General features: G+C 45.7%; 4 protein-coding genes across 4 annotated transcripts; 3 read left to right on the top strand and 1 right to left on the bottom strand.

The window, feature by feature from the left end:
• The first annotated feature begins 8,118 nt into the window (after positions 1-8,118).
• On the top strand, positions 8,119-10,141 carry LOC122617597 (odorant receptor 74a). The gene is made up of 4 exons (XM_043793517.1): positions 8,119-9,003; positions 9,108-9,203; positions 9,264-9,446; positions 9,504-10,141. The coding sequence occupies exons 1-4, from the start codon at positions 8,119-8,121 to the stop codon at positions 9,552-9,554; spliced, it is 1,215 nt and encodes a 404-aa protein (XP_043649452.1). The 3' UTR covers positions 9,555-10,141.
• A 1,645-nt stretch (positions 10,142-11,786) lies between these two features.
• Positions 11,787-12,781, top strand: LOC122617490. The gene has a single exon (XM_043793371.1). The coding sequence runs from the start codon at positions 11,877-11,879 to the stop codon at positions 12,489-12,491; it is 615 nt and encodes a 204-aa protein (XP_043649306.1). The 5' UTR covers positions 11,787-11,876; the 3' UTR covers positions 12,492-12,781.
• A 106-nt stretch (positions 12,782-12,887) lies between these two features.
• On the bottom strand, positions 12,888-14,558 carry LOC122618128. The gene has a single exon (XM_043794270.1). The coding sequence runs from the start codon at positions 14,556-14,558 to the stop codon at positions 12,888-12,890; it is 1,671 nt and encodes a 556-aa protein (XP_043650205.1).
• A 2,617-nt stretch (positions 14,559-17,175) lies between these two features.
• Positions 17,176-18,080, top strand: LOC122617525 (NADH-quinone oxidoreductase subunit E). Its single transcript, XM_043793420.1, has one exon. The coding sequence runs from the start codon at positions 17,301-17,303 to the stop codon at positions 18,024-18,026; it is 726 nt and encodes a 241-aa protein (XP_043649355.1). The 5' UTR covers positions 17,176-17,300; the 3' UTR covers positions 18,027-18,080.
• The last annotated feature ends 6,762 nt before the right edge of the window (positions 18,081-24,842 follow it).

Genomic DNA, 24,842 nt, shown 5'->3' on the forward strand with positions numbered 1-24,842 from the left:
ATGCTCGCCACTTTACACTTCCGAAAGTGACAAAATTAATGGTTTCCGCCGACGCTGTCGACATTTTGTCGAGTGAGAGACACTGAGAAAATGCTCCCAAGTAGTGCAGAATGAAGGAGTCGCAAACGGAGGCCCCTAAAGCAGGCGCCAGGACGAGAGGGACGAGCAGGATGGGCCCTCTCGACCAGTCACATTACCATTTCTCTTGGCCATGCTCATTTCTGGGCTCTGGCTTGACGTTGAATCGGTTGGCTGGTTATTTTAATGCCGCCCCTACTCCCGGATGCCTGGATGGTGGATGGTGGATGGCTGGCACCTCGGGTGAGTAATGTGCCTGGGTTGTCAACTTTACACTTTTATCCCTCGCATTATATTTGCTTTACCTACACAAACACTCGGCCACCCAACCCAACCGAACGCCCTGTGTGTGGAGTGGAGTGATATGTTTTCCTGATACTTTTTCTCAAGTTGTAAATTGGCTTAAAAATAATTTGTCAAAGCATTTCAGCCGCGGAGTTGGGAGATGCGAAGCCTAAGATGGGAATTGGAGTTGGGACTTGGGGCGCGGAACCTTGATATCCCCGAGTCTTGAGTCGTGCCATTTTCTTGTCACAATATTTGGACCCTCGCCTGCGGGAGTGAAATTCCTTTAAAGAAACGCATGTGCGCGTCTTCATATCCAATTAGAAAAGTTTTCCTTCGACTGCTTCGTAATTGTGTTGATTAGTGCGGCTCGCTGGGTTGCTCCCGAGTGGGTGGTGGCTGGAGGATGGTGGCTGGGCTGGGCTGGGATTTCGGGCGGATTCTCCTCCTAATACCCTGCTGTTGACAAAAGAAGGCTTCTTGGTCTTGGTCTCGGTCTGGATGGGTGGATGTGTGGCTGGGGGGATGTGCGTTCCCAGCTGCTGGCACTTTAAAAAGAAATGCGCATTAAATTCGATTGGCAATCGTCTCACACTCTCGGTGAATCGGCTTTTTCTTTACGGCTTACACAAATTTTCATCTAATATCGCTTTGAAGCAGCTCAACTATCCTTGAGATGAGGACGCCTTTGGGGCGTGGCACTGGCGCAGAGGAAAAGTCTAAGTGGAACACTTGTCAGCTGAAGAAAGGAAAAGTGGCGGAAGGTGTGAACTGAACACTCAATGGGCCTTTACTATTCAGTTGGATGTGAACATTTTGTATTTGAAGTAAATGTGTATACGAGTGTGTATCGATGTATAGATGATTCAAGTCATATTGAGTAATCCTATAGCGTTATATTATAGGACCCAAATATCAGTAGGGACTATGGTATACTGATTTAATCAATAGCAAAGTCATAATGCGCGAAAGTGTTTTCTATATATCCTAGTGGCTATTTCATTTTATAAAATACCTTACTCTGTTTAAATGTTGAAGGTACTTTTAATCGGGATCAAGTTGACTTAAGCCCTGTGAATTTAAAAGCACATTAACTTCATTAAAGTGGCCACGGAAGAGCAGCAACTATTTGAATTTATGACAAGAAAATCGTTGAACATATCAAAGGAGCACTTTTAATGACAGTTCATTTTAATTTCATTGAGCTCCATAAAGCCCGGTAAAACTGCAGGCGGCGAAACTATTAAAATGATTTTATTATTCCACCTCCGCCCGTTGGCCAGGCAGGCTCTCACTTAGCCACCAAACTGGATCCGTTGGCCTGGTCAACCAAATATTGACACACAATAAGCTGGTCGCAGTCGGAGCTTTTACTTTTCGGCTTTCCTTTTTGGCTCCGCTTATTTATTTATTTTGCCATCTACTCCGCTGGGGAATGGGGCATGGGGCACGGGGCATGGGGCATTAATGAAAAAAATATTTTTGCCCATTATGCGCCAATATGGTCAGCCATATTTCGGTTTATTTAATTTTGCGCAAATAAAACGGAAGTGGCTCTTTTATTTTCCTTTTTTGCCAAGGGGATGTGGAGCAGGAATATGCGCTACATAAAATCCCGATGCTGATGCTGATGCCTTGCGACAATGTTCAAATATTGGGGATGCGGATGCGGAGGTTGGCTGGGAATTTTTTAGCGCATATTTTAAGCAAGCAATTTGTGTAGTTCCAGTTTAAAGGACCTGGTCCTCGCCAGTTGCTCGCTTTCCCAAGCGGAGCTAAAAATGGAAATGGCTGTCATTTCCTTTGAAACGACGACTCACGACGACTACCAAGGACTACCAACTCTCCGCCTTGTTACTCCGCAAACCATCGGCCATTAATGGCCGAAATGAGTTTCCATGCTCAGCTATTCAGCTATTTTGCTATTGGGCTGCAGGAGCAGTAGAGCAGCCGGAGCAGCAGTTTTCCAACTTCAACTGGCAATGGCTTAAAGTCTCGCAGAGACATGCAACCGGATCGGCCATTCAAATATTAATTAGTCGTATAACTGGTCGTCTCCTGGCCACCGGGAATTGCTGCAGTGTTTGCCTGACTGACGATTGCTGCAGTGCAACCACTCAAATCTGGTGCCACCCCCAAACACCCGAGCCACCTGAACCACCTGTACCATCGCAGCACCTGTGCCACCCACCCACCATCCACTTACTCCTCTCACTTCCCACTGATAACTTACGCAACTAATCTGCGCTATGGATGTGTGAGTACGTGCGTCGGGGTTGCGGGGCCATTTGCATTTAATCGGATTTGGACAGATTTCAGGTTGTTCCCTGATTCCAGAAAAACGAACAGGATCCCCAGCCAGCTCCCAAAGCCCAAAGCCCAAAGTCCAATGTCCAACGTCCAAAGTCCATTTGTTGTGTAATTTCCGTATGCAGCACGAGTGTTCCTGGCTGGCCGCCGGATGAGTGGACCACAAGCAGAACTAGTAAGCAAGTGGCATCATGACAAATTAACATGGCCCAGCCGGCTGCCTTCCACACACGATTGTTGACTGCACTCGCCGAGGCAGATGCTCTGGGAAAAGGAATACTATTCCTAAAGGGCAGTTACCATATCCATAAAAACATTATTATGAAGAATAATGTATTAGAAATAAAACAGGAATTTATGCAGATCTTTTATATTTAAATAATTGCATTAAATATGTTTAATAAAATGTATTTTCATTTGGCTAATCAAACTGAAAAACTAGTTTCAAAATTAGTTCTATAAAAAAGTTATACTTTTTATTTAATTAAAATGAATTTGTTACGTGTTTAAGGCGCAGATTTAAATTTAAAAGCATAAGTACAATTTTAAAATAGGAATAAAATATTGTTTATACTTTAAATGTAATATATTTATAGCCTCGCCAATCACTTTTGCCCATCACTCAGATATTGAAGCGCATCCCCAATTGGGCAACTAATTCCACTAAGCTCCCATTGCGCGTAGGTAACGAACCGGAAATGTTCTTCGCATTTCCGCCTTATATCAAATATAAAAAATTACTGCTTTTAGACGTATTTGACAAAAGTTGTCTGTCACCCGCACTCAGGCAGATTCACATTCGCACACATGCTACACCACCCACACCCACCACCCATATAGAGACATATAATTGCATAAATCAAACTCAAGCATGCAACATGAAAAATCGCATTAATTTATCTGCTCGCTGCTCCTGCAGCATCCGCCTATATGGGCCAGTGCCACGCCCACTCTCCCACTCGCCCCAACACGCTCCGGAAAGGCGCTGGGTAACATATCCGCTTATGTCAATTTTTCCTCCCACTCGGAGCACCAGGGATGCGAATGGGGGGCAGCATCATCAGCGCTGCTCCTTGTGCTCCCCGTCATTCCTCGTCATTCCCCGTCATTCCATTCCAGCCAGTTGTCACTGTCAGTTTTGGCTTGCAGTGTTTTGTCACAGCTCCTGGCCCGGATTGTCATCCCCGAGCCCTCTTCCTGGCCGATCTAACTCTGATGTCGCCCGGTTTGTTTGTTTAAATGCTACATTTACTTTATGGATTGTTGCTATATTTTTTCTTCAACTGGCAACCCGAAAACCCGAAAGCGGGAATGGCGTATAAATTTGACGTCAATTTTTATACAGTGGGACGCAGGAGCTCAGCTGGGTGAGTCCTTGACTGATTGTGACCTGTCAGAACTGGCTTCCTTTTAATAACTTGCCCACACACACCCACACACAAGCACACACACATGTACCACAAACTCACACTACAGTACACACGGCTACATCCGCTAATAACCTGGCTTTTGCTCGGTTTCCCTTTTCGCCCACTTTAAGTGTCCTGTTCACGCTACATAGTTTAAAATTCTTTATAATTGGATTCCCAGCTTCTAAAGCCCATTTTTTATGGCCAGTTTCGGACCAAAGAGTAGCCGGCTGCATGTCAAAAGGATTTTACAGTTGACGCGTGCAAACCAAAGCTTTTGCCACTCACCCGAACCCAAACCCAAGGCGCTCATCCTTGGTCCTTTTCCTTTTTTTTTGTGGGTAGCCGGAGGAGGCGGGGATCGAGGAAGCGCCTAAACCCTAACCCCGCCAACACCCACACATATGTGTGGGTCGAGTCGGGTGTGTCGGGTTGGGTTGGGGATGTGATGATATGTTCCATTTCACACGGCGGCGAATCCTTTCGACCGCACACAGACATACTCCACATACTCCGGCCGCAGGAGCCGAGATTTATGTTTTCTTGTAAACAAAATAACGGACATGCTTGAGGCCTTTCGGCAGGACCTTCAAGGTGGAAGCGGAAAATGGTCTGGCAGCGGGGTGGCTGGGGTGTCAGGGGATTCCGAGTCACTCAGCCTCGGGCCATCCGGCTGACAATGGGATTAGGCGCATGTAAACCTGCGTGTTCGATTTGCAGCTTTGCTGCCAACTGTGGGCAACCCCCACCCACCCACAGTGCAATCGGACCGTCATGGATGTGGCTCTCCTTAAATGCGAGGATGTGCGTTGCCATAGACATTTTAATTATTCAGGGGCTCTTGTGAGGAGTGCGGTTGTCTGTCTGGATCCCTCTGTATCCCTCTGTATCCCTCTCTACTTGCCCCTTTTTTGTGCTGGTTGTGTTTACGGTTTGCATTCTTCAAGTGACTTTGCTTATGTTTCTTTAATGGTCTGCGAGTCATGTTCTAAATCGGAAATCAGTGCGTATACTTGATAAGAATACACAAGATAGCAAAGCGCAAATGGGTTTACATTGAACAAATCCTGTTTAAAGACCTAACAACCCATTTTTGAGAATGGCCCGACAACGGAAATCAGCATACTTGGCATGAATACAAAGCATTTCAACGAAAATATGATAACTCATTTTACATTTTGTTGCCTCTTTTAATTCTTCAGACAGGAAGATGAAAATTAATGTTTCTTAAAAACAAGACTAGCCTGTTTATTTACATTTTTAGGCGGATTTAACATTTTTCTGTGGATTTTTGTAAGGATTTTAATGAAACTCTTTGTTACCGAAGCTTCCCTTTAAAGTAGATATCTGATTTTCTGAGAATTTCAGGTTCTGTCATATGCTTGATAGCCCTTTCAAATGAGGTCCATTTTCATTAAATTTAATGACTTCAGCACAAGCCAGTGTATTTCGATGAATTTTCGGAAAGTAAATACCTTCCCTTTGTGACACTGACCAGATCTCGGAGCTGTTTCCCAATTATGTCTAGACAATGGACACACCCACTACCCACTACCCACTACCCAGCACATCAGCATATTTTGTGTTTCATCCTGTGGGTTTTTTGTTATACCAGGTTGATGCTGATGCGGGGGCGTCTCTGAGCCTAAGGCTGCCCTTCCATATGAATATAATCCAATTTGCATATATTTCACATACTAACAGGGGCGAACGAATAATTCCTGGAAAGCCGGATATCAGGTCACTCATACGCCGCGTATGCCACAGGTAAACGGGAGCTTTAAAACAAAGGAAGGCGCACTTTAAAGGAAAAAGAAAATGCCCCTGCGGAAATTACGCTCTGCGGAGTCACGTAAAGGAGTGCACAAGGAATATTTTCCGTATTATAAAATAACTTCCTAATATCTGCACTCTTCACTTATATGTTATTTCTAGAAAAGTATCTTTCTTCTCATATTTTTACAATCAATTACATTTTGTTAATTAAATAATTGTTTTACCTTTATGCCAAGGAAATTACTTATAACTTTTTTCAGAGCCAAAAACCAAACATGTATAAAGTATAAAGTGCCCACTTTTAGTGCACTCTCCAGTGGGCAAGTTATTCGGAACCATTCGGATGGGCTTCCATTTCGGTTTCGATTTCAGGTCCGACCTGGCTAATTGAGCAAATCCGCCAAAACGGCTTTTGTTGGCCCACTTCCGTTCGGCCTTGCTGGTGGTCGTAATTATAAATCAATTGCTGGAAGGGGCAGGGTGTTCGGTTTGCCTTTCGTTTGAACACCGCTTTGTATTTGGTGGCCTGGAGCTGGCAAAACGGAAACGGGAAGGGGAAGGGGGAGTCAGGAGTCGGGAGTCGGGTGTTGGGAGTCGGGAGATATGGCAAAAAGTTGCGTGACATTTGGCCAATCCCTCGGGCGGTGTTTCCCAGACTGCTGGTGCTGCAGCTTTCCGAGATTCGTGCCTTTTCGCAGGTCTTTCTGTTTGCCATCGTCCATCGCCATTCGTTTGCTTTCAATCTGCGACTGGATGTTTTCAATTTCTTTTGGAATTTGTTTTCACGCAAAAAGCGAGCGAATCAGCAGAATTCCATAACCCGCCCCGCCCCGCCCCGTCGTTTGCCGACGGCCCACACAGTTGCAGATACGGATACGTATACGGATACGGATACGGATTTATGTGTACCTACCAGTACGTATAATGCTTTTTATGTGTTTATATTTGAAGCGTTCGCCGCTGCCGGCGGCCTGCTCATCCACCGATGTGTGGGTCACAGACTGTGACTTCTTGTAAATATTTTCCCAGTTCCGAGCTCCTGCGGCGGTTGTGGGAAATGGTCCCGTAAACGTTTAATAAAATATGATTTCAATTGATTCGAAACTCGCATTTAAACCGACTGCTGCTCCAGATATATACATATGTACGTGTGCCGTCCCGCCGGCAATCAATAAAGCAAAAAACAAAATGCCCCAAAGAGAGACTCAGCATCCTTGTCCGCATCCTTGTCCTCATCCTCGTCCTCATAACATCCTAGTCCGCATCCGGATCCTGTGTTGGTCCCTCGAGACGGGCGTTCGCCTTGACTTGGCCCTCCTCGGTTATCCGCTTAGATCACTCAACTAAAAAACTCAATTTGCATATTAATATTATTTGGGTTTTTTCCCTGTTGTTTGGCCTTTCCTCAGCCCTTCATCCTTTTATCAAACAAGAACAACCAGAACAACCAGAACACAGCAACAACAACGGGCGGAGAATCAACAGTAGTGAATTGAATTTGCTCTGCTCCGACGCCTTTTCGGTCGTCCCTTGATTTGGCCAGGCCAGGATCCGGGGCATACCCACACATGAGCAGCTGCTCCCAGGTGCATACTTGGAGGCACTGCCTTCCTGTAGTCCTGAAGGGGGAAGCGAAGGTCCTGGCGCCTGTGCTGGTGGCCTACCTGCCTTCTTCCAGGTGAACAGGGCACAAAGGCCGAGCTGTCAGTCAGTGTGCCAGGGCAATTTCGGTTTTATTGGAATTATGTCAGTGTTATTTCGGCATAATCATAAAAATGATTGTTTGCGGTCGTCCGCCGAGACGGAAATGCAATGAGGCGAGTGGATTTTTGGTATGATTCGAGTTTAAAGTCCAGCCACCCTTGAGACTATTAGCCATTATCCTCAATTACTACTTGTTTAAAGCGGTACTTTTAATAAATTAAGTGCATTTGATGGCATATTGGGTAAATTAAAACAGCTTTAAGAAATTATAAGTGACTTTAAAGTTGAACCCATCCCCACAGCTTTGATAATCACGTGTCAATTAACTCCGAGCTTTGCCAGTTGATTGGAATTCGAAAGCAAATCAGCAACGGGGTTGGTTTTGTGACGGCTTTCGGTTTGGTTTCGTTTGGTTTCGATTTCGGCTTTATTTTGACAAACGCAAATGAATCTGAATAATTTATGATGGGGCCATGGATTTAATATTTCATCAGGCCGGCGGCAATTAAAATTAGAATATAAATGGGCGTCCACCCAGAGGGACGTCCATCCAGTCATGCCGTTCCGTCGCTACAGACCCCGTCTCCCCGGCGGAGAGTTGGCTCCGATGCCGTGGCCGGTGTCCTTGTACCGTGTCCTGAACCACGTCGCCTGGCCCCTGGAGGCGGAATCGGGGCGCTGGACCGTTTTGCTGGACAGGGTGATGATTGTGCTCGGATTCCTGGTCTTCTGCGAGCACAACGAGGTGGACTTTCATTACCTGATAGCGAATCGGCAGGACATGGACAACCTGCTGACGGGCATGCCCACATATCTGATCCTGGTCGAGCTGCAGATACGCTGCTTCCAGTTGGCCTGGCACAAGGATCGCTTCCGGGCTCTGCTGGAGCGCTTCTATGCGGAAATCTACGTCAGCGAGCAGATGGAACCACTCCTGTTCGCCAGGATTCAAAGGCAGATGCTGGCCACACGGGTCAACTCGACCGTGTATCTGCTGACCCTGTTCAATTTCTTCCTGGTTCCAGTGACGAATGTCATCTACCATCGTCGAGAAATGCTTTACAAGCAGGTTTACCCCTTCGACAACACCCAGCTGCACTTCTTTATTCCGCTCCTGTTGCTCAACTTCTGGGTGGGCTTCATCATCACCAGCATGCTGTTCGGCGAGCTAAATGTCATGGGCGAGCTGATGATGCACTTAAATGCTCGATATGTCCAGCTTGGCCAGGATCTGCGTCGCTCAGCACAGACGCTGCTGAAGAGGAGTAGCTCCCTAAACGTGGCCACCGGCTACCGGTTGATTTTGACCCACATCCTGCGGAGGAATGCCGCTCTGAGGGATTTTGGCCAGCGGGTGGAGGAGGAGTTCACCCTAAGGATATTCGTCATGTTCGCTTTCAGCGCCGGACTGCTCTGCGCTCTGTTCTTCAAGGCTTTCACGGTTGGTAATTTTCAGGATGAGATCTATATTTATGCAGCCCAATAGGTTTTAGTTAAAGCTTTCAATAGGAACATGCAGATAAAATAGTAATCTTTCTTTTACAGAATCCCTGGGCCAATGTGGCTTACATTGTGTGGTTCCTGGCCAAGTTTATGGAGTTACTGGCCCTGGGAGTGCTCGGCTCAACTCTCCTGAAAACCGTGGGTGTTTCTTCTGTACTCTCCACACCGTCTATTAAATCTTTTAACATTCACTTGCAGACAGATGAACTGGGCATGATGTACTACACCGCCAACTGGGAGCAGGTGATTCATCAGTCGGACAACGTCGGCGAGAATGTCAAGCTGATGAAACTGGTGACCATGGCCATCCAACTGAACTCGAGACCCTTCTTCATCACAGGACTTAATTATTTTCGAGTTAGTCTAACAGCCGTACTGAAGGTGAATAGCTCTTAACTTTATTTCGATTGATTAACTACTGATTCAACGATTTCGCAGATCATTCAGGGCGCCTTTTCCTACTTCACGTTCCTCAATTCGATGCGATGAGCTGGCTGACTCGGATTGCTGGAATAATTGCGTTGCCAATCATTTGGAAGGTATGCGATACCTGGAATCATTTGTGGCCTGACCCGTGGCCATTTGTCCGCCCCCGAAAACAGGATGCATCACTTCCCTTCCACATCCACAACCACTCCCTCTTACCTTTGTGTGCAGGATATCCGCTGACAACAATGGAGCTTTCGAGCGCATTCAGGATATTAACACGTGCATGACTGTGATTTATGCACCCCCCACTGCATCAGTAGCTGCAAATGCAAGTGCAACTGCAACTGCAAGTGCAAGTGCCACTGCAACTGCAACTGCCAGTCGGAGCATCATCAATCCAGTGGTTCTCCACTCTCGACTCCTAAGTAGGAACAGCACATTTAGGACGGGCGAAATTTGCTGCTGCGTTGACAGCTGCAATCCGAAGACGTTACCCGGCACATATCCATATCGATATCCATATAGCCATAACTGTCAGCCATGACTGAGTGGCAGCAATTGGCAGGGGAGAGCGGCAGCCGGAGATTCCGTGGCACTATATATAGGAATCTCCAAGGATTGGAAGGCGGGCTGCATCCACTCATCCACTGGCAATGACACAATGCAGCATATTCCAGTGAGTACAGCGATGTTCAAACAAGTAGATGTAATTGCAAGCCTTTGAAATATAAAGGGATTCAAAGAATCCTTAGTAAAATTGTTGTAAATAATCCTGTGCGAAAGAAAATAAGCTGCAAGCTTGGTACATTAAAATACTTTGAACCCAATCTTACAAGTGTTATGAAGTCGTTGGTAAAATCTGTAGGTAGGGAAATCTTCAGTACTATATCCACATTTAACGCCCTTCTGCATGACTTTTAAGACATTAATTTTTTTTTAAGTGAAGTAAAACTAGTATTTATCTATAGGTTTTTCCAAATGCTCCGCAGTACACTTCAAAACATTTTTAAAGGAAAAGTGCTAGCATTCTGAGCACCGATGCCAGCATGCATAATCCGTCTGTGTGGATATGTGTGGATACATAAATCGGGAAAATGTCGTTACAAATATTTTATAACAGGAAATCCGTTATTTATACGCACATTGTGCTGCCAGTGGATGGTGGCATGGCAATGGGGGTGTGGCAAGGTGGGTGGGGGTTGGGGGGTGGCTCGGCTTTGAAGGAGATCAGCAGAGTGCAGAGGCAGCTTCAATCGGCACTTGACAAATATGAATGAATGTTGTTGCCAGTCGTTCGCAGGTCCTGTGGTCCTGAAGCACCCACCAATCCCCGGCAAACAGCTGCCCCACTGCACCCCCTCCTCCCGGAGACCATCAATTGCCTGATTGAAGCGACAAAATGCAAAATCCTTATGAATTGGCTACAATTTTATTTATTATTACTTGTTCTATTTGCAGTCCTGGCACTCCGAGTGTTGCACTGCGCAGAAATATTCGATGCCCTTCTGATTATAAAAATAATCAATATCATACAAATGTAACTTAAGATGTCTATCTTTTTTTTTGATACGAAGTCTTATACATACCTCATACTGTATGCTACAATTACAGGGGTTTCATGGGATGCAACTGTATCTAATATTCTTCTCTCTCTGCATTTGAATGCGGGCACTTCCCTCCTGCCTCAAGTCCCGACTCTTCATTCCTCCAACTCCCTCCTATACATATTTCCAATCTTCTCCAGCGTCCTCACAATGGAGTGCAGTTCCACCGACGAACGACTTGTTTTGAGCCAAACAAAATGACGTTCCCAAGGCGATTCCATTATGATGGCCTGCAAAATGTTGGCAAATTGCAAAGGCGCAGTTGATATTGGCTCTGAGTATTGTGTGAAGAAAGTGCCAATGCCAATACCGTCAGCTGGGGCAACCAGATAAAAAACAGGAGTCCAATACCAATTGATTAAGTGCTGAATATGCACAAACTTGCGATATAATTTGAATGGTCAACTAATAATTGGTTCCCTGCTGCAAAGCAGAATAACCAAAAATCCGTAGAAAAGCAAGTGTATTTATGACTGGACTATTAGCCAGCTTACCTGCTAGAATTAAATTAGAATGTGTTTAATAGTTAAAACGCTTTAATTAAAACTGCCAGCACTTTTTTTCAGAAGTCTGGTAAAGATGAGATAAAATCTATTCAAAGAAATGCAGTTACTAAGAAGTTAGCAAATAATATTTCCAATTAAAATCAAATAACTTCGAAAACTCTTTATTTTTAGAATCTATCTAGTTTGCTGGAAGTAAAAGTATAGTTTTTCGTGTGGGGTTTCAAAATTTCGTAGTTTGTATTCGGTTGAACTCTTCCTTTCATTCAATCTAAATGCCAAGGATTCCTATGAGCTGGAGGAGTGTCCTTCGGCTGATTCGACTGCACTACCAAGTGGTGGGCAACATCGCCGTGCTCTGCCTCCTTGTGATGAGTATCATTGACTACGGGTACATCTACCACGAATGGGACCTCCTCTGGTGGCGCGAAATGGTAGCGCAGGAGGAGATCACTCCGCTGTCGGTTTTGTTGCACATCGGTGGATTCAAGGTGGCTGTTATCCTGATTATCACGCTGTGGCGCTATAGTGGAGAAGGAGCTGCAAAGGATCAGCAGGGCAATCTGGACATGCCCATCTCATTCGTTCGTAGGCGGTACAGTCGTTTTCTTGTGATGCTCCTGTTGGCGTCCATGGACCGGCTGATCCACCACCACCCACGAATAAATGACTTCCTGCGAAATCACAAGGACTGCGCCGAGGCAGTGAAGGAGTTTCGCTGGAGAGCAAGAAAGCTCTTTGAACGCACAGATTTGCAGCTCTGCCTTCCACTCCACGAAGTTCTTTCTGTGGATGAGCAGCAGGAGAAGGAACTCCTCCGCCTGGGTTACGGCGAGAAATTGACGCAGTTGCGAGAGCTCGACATCTACAAGATGGTCTACAAGTACTAAATTTGGTCTGCTAACCGATTTAATGGTTGCCAAACTTTTTAATTGGCTCTGCCGTTGTTAATTTCTTTTCACAATCGTCTTAATTTAAGTGCAGCACACGCATGTGAGGGTCCCAAGTTCCCAAAGTAAGAGGTCCCTTGCCTTGATTACTTTTCTGGAGTGTAGTCAGATCATCACTCAAAGTATGCTTTTGGGACTTAAAAACTATAAGAAACAGATTTATTGTAATCACTTCGACACTTAGGTGTATATATTTTAGCGCTACATTAAAAATTAAAATTGAAATCTTACGTAACAACTGTGTAATTACTTCACTTAAAGACATATTTAGATTAGTTTCCCTTAACATTTTGCTCTATACATCGAAGATTTATCTACAGAAAGGACTGCGTGTTGCTATCGCAGGAAGATTCCGGGCTGGTCCGAATGCTCATAGCTTAGAGCCTTGTGATGTTCCGGTAGCAAAGGATTATAACGATTCAAGGGTGGTGGGTTCCTGGGCGGTGGTCGTGTGGGTGCAGCTCGCAGTGGTGGTGGTCGCTGAGATGGTCGAGGCATCTGTGTGTCAGGACTATCTCCTTCCCTGCGCCAGTGACCCACCGGACGAAGCTTCACGGGCGGGGCAGATCGTACCGGGCCCTGCTGGTAGAAGTGCTTGTGAATGGTCACCGGTCGCAGGGCCAGCTTAAGCTTCTCCTCCTGCTTGTGGGCCAGCCACCTCTTGCGATCGAAGGCGTTCACATTGCGCTTGACCCCAAATACCAGGTGCAGGAAGGGCTTGACCAGCACGCTCAGAGCTACAAAGCCCAGGAAGCCAAAGACGGCGGGGGAGATCAGGGTGAACAGGAAGACGCCCAAGGTGAAGGGGTTGAGCACTGTGAAGAAGGCCACGAACTTGACAAATGGATACAGCACCTGGCCGACGTGGCTGAGGTACTCCTTTTTCTTCTTCTTGAAGATGCTGTTGTGCTTTAGGAGATACTTGATCTTGCTGAAGGGACGATGGGTGGTGGTCGTGGTATGAGGTTTCTTGGTGGTCAAGGCGGCCAATAAAGCTGTGGGTATAGTCTGGACTTGCATCTGGTTAGGCGGAAGGTGTGGAGGATATGGATATCCGTGCGGATGGGGGTGGTAGTACGGTTGCTTGGTGGGATTGGCGAAGATCACCTGACCGGGCTGGAAAATCGAGTGCTGCTCGTGATCTTCCGGCTTTTGCTGCTTCTTCCGCTTCCGCTTGCCTTTCTTCTTCTTCTTCTTCTTGCCGCCCTTGTACTTCTTCTTCTTGCGCTTGTTTCGCTTCTTCTTCCTCCTCCTGCGGCGACGTCGGCGCGTCCGTTTCCGGCGGCGGCGAATTCGCTTTCTTCTGCGGCGAATGCGTTTCCGTCGCCGCTTTTGACTTTCCTTAGCGCGGGATTGCGGTTTTAGCTCGGCTTTGTGTTCAGCTGGGGGTTCCGTTGACTTTACGGGTTTCTGCTCCAGATAGCCGTCTTTCAGATCCTTTTTTATGAAATCCTTCACAAGGGTTCCCAGAAGATGAAAAGGCTTAACGGTGGTGGTGTGTTTATCCGCCTTGATCAGGTCCTTTTCGAGTTCTTGCAGCACATGAAAGGGCTTTATGGTGGTGGTCTTCCGTGCATAAGCCTTCTGATCCTTGTACAATTCTTCCAGGATATCAAAACTGGCATTTGAGTGGGATTGAAGTCGGTGAGCCTCCTGCTCCTGCTCCCAATCCAAGTGCTGGAGGATACTAAATGGCTTCACTGTGGTTGTGCGCCGCCATTTCGCCTCGAAGTCCTGCTGCAGCTGATCGAAAACATGGAACATGGGCTTCCCCCGCACCAGGTCACGCCCTTTGACCTCCCGGCGAGGCGTGGCCGGCAGCAGTTGCGCACACAAAGTTTGGTATATTTTTGCAAAATTAAAAACAGGGGTTGCCCGGCCACTAAACTCCAACTTTGCTAATCCATCACGCCCGTGGCTGCGTGCCTGGCCACAGTTTTGTGCGAACAAAATCAACAGAAATATGGCAAAGTTGCTAACACTTTTGGCACTTCGTCCCTGCCCCATTTCGATTCATTTTGCCGGCGGAAAAGTCCTTTTTTCCTTCTTGGCTTTGCGATTGAGTTTGATGTTTGATTTAATTTCAGCTTCCACTCCAACGCTGGCCAACTACAACTGAAGTCCGGCTCATGGCCACTGCCACTTCATCAGCTCGGAAAGTCGGTAGCTCGGATGGTCGGATGGTCTGATGGTCGGGAACTCGCTAACTTGGCCAACTTGTTGAGCTCGTCGACGGGGTCAAAAGGGGAACAGGGCCCATTTCACTTTTCGCCGACTCTTGATTTCTGAATTCTGAATTCTGGTTTCTGTTCTGGTTTCTGTTCTGGTTTGTTTTCGCTTCTCCCCAGAGTTTCTTTGCTTGTGGTACTCGCATAAAAGTAAAATTTATTACTACTTAGTACATTATCAACGGGCTCTGCTTCTCTGGGCTTTCCGTGCCCTTCCCCCCATCCACGCTATGACAAATTCCCCCAAACAGCCGAAACAACTTGCAAAGCACTTAATTATGTTTTGGGCACAAAAACCGAAAACCGAAAACTGCTGCCCACCAAGAGCCAAGAGCCAAAAACCGGGGAGAAACGAGGCCGAGACTATCACAACACGAATTATGTGAACTGCCATGCAAAAGACTTTGGAAAGTACTTGGTGGCCAATTGCAGTTCCCATTTTGTTGCCGCTTTTTGGGACTGCCAAACTTTTGCTGGGCCAACATGCACACTCGCATGCAGATTTATAGGTACTCCTGCGGGTCAGAGACCTCTTAGAACTACTCTTGGACTTTGGAAGTCATAAATAATAATCGGTATCACACTCCAAAAATACCTTTGGAGTTTGATTGTTTAACCGCTTATTTAAAAAATTATATTTGATATAGAATTGCTTGTATTTCTGTCATTTTTGTATCAATTATGGAGTGTCATGTTTATTATTTCTTATATGGACCCAGTGCTGATTGCATAGGTGTATTTTACAGCTTGGCAGCTATTAAGCCCGTGGCTTGTTGTGTGCCAAGGTGATTTGTGGAAGTTGTGGTAAAACGAAAATCTAACCATCAAAACCATAACACTATCTCCACCTGATAGTGATATATACGCACCGAATAGACTCGGAAGTTAAAGCCGAACTAGTTACAGCAGTTACTCCAATCTCAATCTCGTACTGCACGTTTCTATTCCAAGGTGCAAGTCTGTACCTCCGAAATGAACGCTGACACTATTATGGCTCAGTAAGTCGCGGTCGTCATTCAAGTCCACGCTAAACAGGTGGAAGACGACGTATGACCAGTCCCGCCAGCGGCTTCTTCACGTGGATTTTGGGCATCTTAGCGGCGCTGTCAACGTTGCGGCTACGTGGTTTTATCTTTACCGTAAGCTGTGGAGTAAGGTGCTTGGTGTGTGTTTCTTTAGGCAGTGGAAATGGCGGAGAGCTGCTGCCATCGACGACCTCATGTGACTGGATCTGGAGCACCGGGATATCTAGGCAGTTTCTGGCAGGGATTCAACTCATCGAATCTATTTTCACGAAAATTGAATGCGTTCGATGAAAACACAAGCCGAGCACAAGGTCGATTTGCCCTTCTGCTCGGCCATAAAAATTGTTAATTTTCATTATTTTTGACAGGGGCTTCCAACAAAGATTCGGCGCCCTTTTTGGGGGCAACATGTGCTCCAGTTCCTTGATGTTCCCCATTACATAAGCTTGCAGCATTAGCGTTATGCTATCTGCAGTGGATGCCACTTTGAATAGCCATTATCCTAATTGTTTATTATGGATTTCGAGCGGATACTGTGCTAGCGTAATGTCTGCGTTTTACGATCTAATCTTCTGGGCCTACACAGATGCACATTAATGACCCGCAATAAAAACGCCATAAATGAGCCAAGGGACAGGTGTTGATAAGCGAGTGTTGGTATCGTTACAATTGAACATGAGTGAGGTGTGAAATGCTCGGGGAACTGGAGTTGAACCCGTGTGAGGTGACCCCACCCCTGAACCTGCTGAATTTGACCTGCAGCTCTGATATTGACAATTAAGAGCGGCATGCAATTTGAACAATTTGCGGCACGGAGACTTGATTGGCATGCTGTGACCTCGCTTTGCGGATTCACCACCTCCACGTTGTCATGGCGAGCAGCTGCCAGCTGGCCAACTCAATTTGATTGCAATTTGGCCACAACACACGGACTTGCACCATAGTTAAATAGAGAAATATAACATACAAATTGCTGGTTTTGTGTGGTGAACGCAATAGCTTATAGCCTATAATTAACCATATAGAACTTCCATCAAAAAGAATCATATTTAGATGTTATGAATCGTACTTTATTTTGACTCTCCACTGTGAACCAGTTTCCATCGAAATTGCCCAATTTTAAAAGTCTGTATTATTATATTGGCAATCCGGAATAGGATTAGGTTAAATTTAATTCATTTATGTATGTTATTTTCTGTTAAATTATTTACTTATTTGCATTTCACTTCTCGTTTACCATTTGAATGCAATTAATTTGATGTTGCACGATATTAAATATATTTGTTTCCATTTAATAGGCATTCAATTGACATCGATACTATTTATTTGATACTCGATATAATCAGAATATTCCCACTCGTTGGCGGCTTTGAACGCATGTGCTTTGTGTATTCCGAGCGAAGGATGTCAATGCGATAGGAATTTCAATATTCGACGTTAGGCGAATTCATATATACGAGTATACAAAGTAAGAGTACGTATATATTTATACCGTTATGCTGCGCTTGTCTCGATTTCCCGGCTCCATCCGCGCCATCCACCTGGCCCCAGTTTTGCGTTCCGGAGCCCAGATGGATGCCACTGCAATGCGCAAGACGCTGAAGTTCGAGTTCTCGAAGGACAACCAGCGAAGGGTGAAGGCCCTGCTCGCCTGGTATCCGAGGGCGGAGTGGAAGGGAGCACTCCTGCCGCTCCTGGACATTGCCCAGCGGCAGCAGGGCTGGCTCTCGATCAGCGCCGTTCAGGCCGTGGCCGAGACCATCAAGATAGATCCCATGGAGGCCTTCGAGGCGGCCCAGTTCTACACCATGTTCTTCATGAAGCCGCGCGGCAAGTATGTGGTCAGTGTGTGCACCTCGACGCCCTGCAAATTGCGCGGGGGCGATGAGATCTTTGAGGCGTGCAAGAAAACCCTGAATCTGGAGCACGGCCAGACCACGCCCGACATGCAGTTCACCCTCAAGGAGGATTACTGCATGGGCGCCTGTGTGAACGCCCCCGTTCTGGCGGTCAACGATGACATGTACGAGGACCTGGACGAGAAGAGCCTGGCCAGCATCCTGGCAGATCTCCGCCATGACAAGTTGCCCCCCGCTGGTCCGCGCAACGGAAGGTTCGCCAGTGAGCCCAAGGGTGGCCTCACCACCCTGAAGACCGAGCCACCGCCGCCCGGCTTCATGATGCAGAATCTGCCGGAGCCGAAGTCCAAGAAGTGTCAGTAGCCATTGATTAAGCCATCTTAAAGCAATAAATTCCGCCTGCCTGCGGGAAAGCAATTCGCCCAGACAGCCAAAAGGGTTCGGCGGTCAGGGGTCAGAGGTCGCAGGTCGCAGGCCAACAGCTGTTGTTTTGCTAAGCTCCTGCCCAGCCGCGTCCCGTGTCCTTCGCGTCCTGTGCTCGCTGTAGCTTTCGCCTTCGCCTCCGTTCGCTGCCGCTGCACTTTATCCGTGGCCAAGGGACATGCTTTGGAGTTCTGCAGCGCTGGCACAATAAACAGACAGTGGCAATGACAAAACAAGGGAACAACACAAGATATGGGGTACGGCAGATAGAGTCGCACCGAAGTCGCATGCCCTTGCCAGCTTTAAATAGCAGCTGCATACTGTTACGCATGGCGTAACTTCACTAGCTTAAATCACATGATATTATTATAGTATTATTTGTGGACAGCTTGAACAAGTGAAGTAATATAATCGGATTATAATCGGATTTCGTGAAGCAGGAGAATTCCTTTATGCGAACAACCGCGCGGGTGTAGGGCATAGCCAAGCCCCATGTCCTGTCAGCCATTGCAGCAAGCAATCAGCTTCGGTCTTGTCCTTTCGCCCTCGCCCCTCGCCCCTCGACCACCTCCTGTGCTGGCCACTCCCACTTGCCACTCCCGGTGGCCACTCCCCCCTGACACCGAGCCCCCCCTTGCGGTTTGACCCGTACCCGTACCCGGCCTGCATTCTAATAAAATGTTGCCAGCCAGCAGCGAAGGACGCGCGCAACGAGCAGCAAACAACTGCAACTGTGAAAGCTGGCGGCGATGGCAACAACCCGATATTGTTTTGGCCAAAATAGTTTTAATTGTTGCCAGCTCCCCAGCAGCTCCGCAGCAGCTTTCCATCGCTGGAGGTCCTTTGGCAGGTCCTTTGGCACTCGCACAGTCAAATTACAATGGATATTTTTCAGTTTTCATAAATCTGTTTGTCGCCCCACTTCAATGGCCATCAACAAGCGGTTGCTACCCGGAATGCCAGCTAGCTCACCCACATTTTCCCATTTCCCCAGCACATTTCCCCAAGCCCCCTCCCCCTCTCCACACCATTTCCCAATCCCCTCACCACCGCCTGTCTCAGCGCATGGTGTTGAATTTTTAAATGAAAATTGTTGCTATTGAAAGTTTTTAATTTGTGTGCGTGCGTTTTAATTTTATTTCGCGTCGGTGATATAATCATCTCATGGGGTCCTATGACTTTCGCAGGCTTTTTGCCATTGTTTTATGGGTTACATTGATCGGTTTTTACCTGAGTGAAATTAAAAACGTTTATCGACTATCTTTGCTATTCCTACACCTTTTTTAAACTGATATAGAATATTGTGTAAAACAAGTAACTCGTTTACGAACCATTTCATTTTGTAATTTATACTAATCATTTTAATTAATATATTGATGAATACGCCAATTAATGTGTTTAATATACGGGTTTATTTTAATAAAATAATTGGTTTAAAGTAGCGCTTTTTAAGGCTTCAAATATTTGTAGTTATTTTGATGTTATTTTAAGAATATTACAAAATATATGGTAATCAAAAAACACTTCTAGGCAGTTTCAAAGTGCAAATGCCACTTGACTTGCGTCTTAATTACTGCTTTATGTCACGTAATCGGAGTGAGAACCGTTCTAAATGAATTACAATTATACCTACTTAAAATTTTGTGTACGATCTGGGTAGCATTGAATGGACTACTTTGTATTTCTAATTGCAGCCTAGGGTGTGTAATGTTCTGTTCGACAAAGGCTCCACTCATCCAGGCTTTCGTTAAGTTGTCCCCCGACACTCCCACTTCCACTCCCACCTCCTCTGCCACTTCCACCTCCAGCGCCCACTCTTGAGAGCCGGGTCGCATTTTGCGTGATTTTTGCCAGCAAAAACGGCACCTTTGGGAAATTAATATCCTTTTTGGGCCGGGGCACGAGGCGAGTCCTGCAGCAACAGGAGCCCGAGGAGCGGAATCACGTGGCTGGGGCGCGTGAGCTGCGCTCGAACTTTGTGCGGCCACGTTGCACGTAAACGTCCCCCCACTCCCCCCTGCGTCCTCCTGCTCCCCCATGCGATCCAACCGCTCCATCTGCTCGATCCGCTCCAGCGCCCAGGGGTTGGGGCTTTGTTTTAGTTGTCGTTGTCGTTGCCGTTCCGTGCCGTGTCGTGCCGTTCTCGTGCTGTCGTTGACAACTTTTGTTGCCTCGGACCGCTTACCGCACTCATAACTGCTGGCAGTGGTGTCCTTGCCGTTATCCTCGCCAGATTCCATGGCCTTTGACCGCCCACTACGCTTTGCGTAACTGCGCGTTCTTTATTGCTTTTGCTATTTTTTTGCACAATTACTCTTTACATTATTGCATTTCCTATAGGAGCATACTGCTGATATACACGCATAGTTGACTGGGTGCGGACCCAAAAGGATGTTCCAAAGCCAGAGCGAAATAATTAGAAAGCATCTGGGGGCGGAGGAAGTGGAGGAAGTGAAGGGACTGGGGAAGAGTGGATGCGCCTGGTGGCCACTTCCAATTGCCACTTCTGTGCATCTGAATGAGTTGCATTTTAGCATTTCTCTGCTTTCGCCCCGCGGCTTTGTCGCCCTCGAAAAAAGTTTTCATTTGCATGTTTTTAGTTAATTGAATTTATGCAGAACTTTCCGCTTTGGCGCTCCGGCCAGCGGCATTTATATAAGCGCCAACTGGCTCAAAATATTAAGCATACGCCCTGCAGCTCCGCAGACCTTATTAGCTGCGTTTCAGCTTCAGCTTCAGCTACAGCCTCAGCTTCAAGTTTCCATGGAGCTCTGACTCCCGGGCAAAGCCATTTAGCAGGACGACTGACTCTTTGACTTGGCCAGCTGCGGATGGCTTCCTCTTGGTGGCTTTGATTTCCTTTTATGTGCCAGCCATAAAGTGAAAAGACTCGGGAACCGAAGGAAGCTTCAACTTTATTACATTCCAGCAGCAGGAGCATCAGAATCGCTGGAAGCCATGTCATCAGCTGGCCATAAATGCCTCCACTACTGGCCCATGCCTTCTGGCTCCCCAGGGCCATTTCCTACACAAAGACCAAAACTTCCAAAAATGTGTGTCTAGCTTTTGTGGCTGGGAAAACAATTGGTTTTCATGTTTAAAAAAGAACGTGGTTCCCACACTTGTTCCTCAATATTAAAAGTATAATTGGACTATGAATATTTGCCAGCTGATTTCATTTAAATATTTATTTTCTCAGCATTATACAAGAATTTATGTTAAATTGGAGATGCGTGCTTATAAAATGTGTGAATTAAACAGATTTTTCTGGATTTTTCTGATATTTCCAGATAATATAAATACATTTGATGTGAAACAAAATGTGTAGTTAAGTAAGAAGTTACAGAAAATGATTACCTTATTTTTTTTTAATTGCTTTTGATTGCCATGCATGATTAATATTATTTGCGTGCAGATTAAGAAGTTACCTCTCGGCATAGTTATTTATAAATTTCTTCATATTTTTATGTAGATGTTAGTTATTTTTCACCGTGTACCCTCCACACATGGAACTGCGAAGAATTGACGACTTCTTGGTGCGTTGTCAGCCGCATTTAAATTTGATTTTTATTAAGCAGAGAAATCAAAGTGGAAAATTTATCTGCTGTCCCGCCCATAATGGTTGTATATCTGAGCATGCCAGGAATATTTCAGGCTATTTCCCAGCTCATCCACGGCACAGACTCTCGTATACGAGTATAAAAGCAATTTTATTGCTCAAGTTGTGCTGCTCGATAGGATAAGCCCCTCATTTATGCCCGTTGCCCGGCAACATGTTGCCGCTGCCGCTGCCTCTGCCGCTGCTGAAGTTGCCTCGTTCGGTTGCCGTTTGCCACACCCCCGCCCCCTGATTCCGCCCTGATTCGTTACGCCCCTTGTGGGCGGCGTGGGAGTGGCAGGCGGTAACTATTAAAGTGCTGTTAACTTTATTATTTCGAGCACTTGTTGTATAATGTGGCAACGCTGTCATGGCAACTTTGAGCCATAGTTTGCTGGCAAAAACAAAGACCAACAGGAACAAGAACAGAATCAGGAGCAGCAGGACGAGAAAAACAAGTCGAAGGGGGATACGGGGGGCAAGGGGATCCAAGTCATAATTTGTCAAAAGATGCTTGGCAAATATTTGTTACAAAATACGTTTTCCATGCTCAGGCTCCCCAATTCATAACGCAAGTTTTCCTGATGTAAATTCTCGACTTGTTTCCCCCCATAAAACATATTACTTTTAACTTTATTTTTCACAAGTGGCTTGGTTAGAAAAGTTGCTTAATACCAACCAAAAATGTTATTAAAGTTTTTATCTTCTACCGCGCCGCAGTTTAATTAAAACATCAAAATGAGTAGGCATTTATTTGTTTCCAATTTGTTTTTTCAAGTTAGCAGATTGGTTTTAAGTTTCGTAATAGAAAATTTGTGTATTTATTGAATTGGAAATAGAGTCCTTTACAGTTTTTAGCTGGTCTGGCATTTGTGAAATTTAATATCTTTAATCGTTTTGATATCTATATACCTTTAGAAATTATGCAACCTCTTTATTAGTACATATTTAAATGATATTTTAGTGAACTGACATTGATAGTAATTGAGATGTAAATTTCAATGAAATGCAATCTCCTTGGGCGTATTCCGTAAATAACCATTTAAAAGTGCCTTTAAACTAAAATCTTAAATGAATTTGATCTAAAGTTTAAGTCTGCAGGCTGTTTCCAGAATTCACATTTAAATTTAATTATGCAATTTAATATTCTGTAAACGTCAGAAAGCAGCTGTCGGCAAACAACTTCAGAATTTTAAGACAGCAGTACGATTTTCATTTGGTTCGTAAAATGTGTCAGAAATATTTAAAGACAAATAACTCGTTTATGTAACTTAATATGGTGAACATGTAAATAGCAAGCTTTGAATTTCCTCTTCAATTTATCGGTAACGTTCTTGCACAATAAACAAGATTTGCTAATTTTAATAAAACTTTCAACTTTCAATGCTCACTTTTGCTCTTGCTGCACTGTATCGCATGAACCAATTTCGTTTCGATAAAAAGTTCACTTTAGTGGTGATTTGGTTGCCGAGTTGTATTCTTATTTCGAGCCGCGATGCCCAGTCGCAACCCTTGAATATTGAATATCAACAAGAATTGCGTTTGGACAATCATAGCTAAAAATCGAATTAACCAAATATTTATTTATTTTCGCTTCGCGGCGCAAGCTTTTTCATCCTGGCCCGCCTGTGGGAACCTGACCAAGCTGCTCGCAGGATATCGCAGGATATCGACTGACACTCTCCTGAAAAATAGTGGGGGCGGAAATCGGGAAAGGGGGTAAATGGGAGCATTGTCAGCTGCGCTCCAATTTTCCATTTTCGTTGCTCGTCTGCATTACAAGTGAACTTTTTCGCTTGCAACTTAATACCGAGATGGCGCTGTGATGGCGATGGAGATGGCGATGACGATAGCGATGCTTGCTTAAAGTCTTTCACTCTATTATAGTCAAACACACCCAGCAATGGGATGTGTATACATACACATGCACATACACATACACATACAAATGCATATACTTGTGTATGTATATAGCATAAAAGGATAGAAAAGGATATAGAGTGCGGGTGTTCAAGTTTAGTGGGGAGCCTGTCAGCGTGGCTTGGGCCATAAAGTGTCGGAAGAATCACAAAATCATTGTAAATGTTGAACGAATCTCGTATTACACGCAAGGGGCTGGACGCCAGGACATTTGAGGGGGGTGGGCCAAGGGGGGACAATAGATTGCAGGGGAAGGATGTGGCGGTGGAAAGTGGGAAATGCCACCGCTGACACTTTGGCTCGCCCTGCACTGCACTTCTTGATTAAATTTTTGCACTGAAAATGAACTTGGTTTGCTCTAGCATACTGCCACGTCTTCAAACTCGTCCGGACGGACAGCTGTATGTCCGTGGGACATTCGCCCGCTTCCGTTCGTTTCCGTTCTCATCCGTGCTTTTCTGGGCTTCCAGGACTCCGGGTTTGGCGTGTTTTGTGGTTTTCATTTCAGTTTCGGTTCCATCCAGCGATGCCACGCCACGCCACGCCACGCCACGCTTTTATTGTGGCTTTGACCGCTGGCCCATTGTTGCTAACTGCAAAATGCATTGCTGCGTGGCCGTTTCCTTCGCCTTTTCCTTGCCATTTTCCTGGGCGTCTCCTCCGTCTCCTGCGGCTCCTGGGGCTCCTCCTTGCCTCCTTGCGCATTTCCAAGGATCAGATAGTCCTTCGTGTCGGGCAGCTGTTATTACAATATCCCTTCCTGCGGTGGCCCGAATGGCTGAACGGCTGAAACGGGTTGCTTTCGAGATAACAACATCAAACTGTTCGAAAGCCACCAGCTCACCCCGCGTTTTGTGGTTATTTCTTTTGCTGTTTGCCATTAAACTTGAAATTAAATTGTCGTTCCGTTCTGGATCCAATTTTTATGCCAAAAGGGAGCTGGCCTAATTGGAATTGATTGAAAGTTATTTGATGTTTGGCCTTTTTGGCCCAAAAGGGATTTAGCTTCTGCGTCCGTCTCCTTCCATCAGGCAGCTCAACTGTCTATCTCGCTCCTGCAGTGTGTTGTTAATAGACTTTGTTGGGCGTAATTAACATAATTTAATTATGTGCTCGGCATTAATGTTACGCACGAAATTAAGTGTTGAATTTTAAGTGTCTACACTTTAATTGAGCGACATTTTTATACTCTCCCCTCACACAAACACGTGCTGTAAGCGGTAGCACTTCGGGTATGC

The sequence above is a fragment of the Drosophila teissieri genome, chromosome 3L (genome assembly GCF_016746235.2).
Source record: "Drosophila teissieri strain GT53w chromosome 3L, Prin_Dtei_1.1, whole genome shotgun sequence".
Classification (NCBI taxonomy): domain Eukaryota; kingdom Metazoa; phylum Arthropoda; class Insecta; order Diptera; family Drosophilidae; genus Drosophila; species Drosophila teissieri.

Coding starts and splice junctions, on each gene's coding strand:
- LOC122617597 (XM_043793517.1), top strand. CDS start 8,119: ATGCCGTTCCGTCGCTACAGACCCCGTCTCCCCGGCGGAGAGTTGGCT. Junction 9,004..9,107: donor TGTTCTTCAAGGCTTTCACG/GTTGGTAATTTT, acceptor TTTCTTTTACAG/AATCCCTGGGCCAATGTGGC. Junction 9,447..9,503: donor GTCTAACAGCCGTACTGAAG/GTGAATAGCTCT, acceptor ACGATTTCGCAG/ATCATTCAGGGCGCCTTTTC.
- LOC122617490 (XM_043793371.1), top strand. CDS start 11,877: ATGCCAAGGATTCCTATGAGCTGGAGGAGTGTCCTTCGGCTGATTCGA.
- LOC122618128 (XM_043794270.1), bottom strand. CDS start 14,558: ATGGGGCAGGGACGAAGTGCCAAAAGTGTTAGCAACTTTGCCATATTT.
- LOC122617525 (XM_043793420.1), top strand. CDS start 17,301: ATGCTGCGCTTGTCTCGATTTCCCGGCTCCATCCGCGCCATCCACCTG.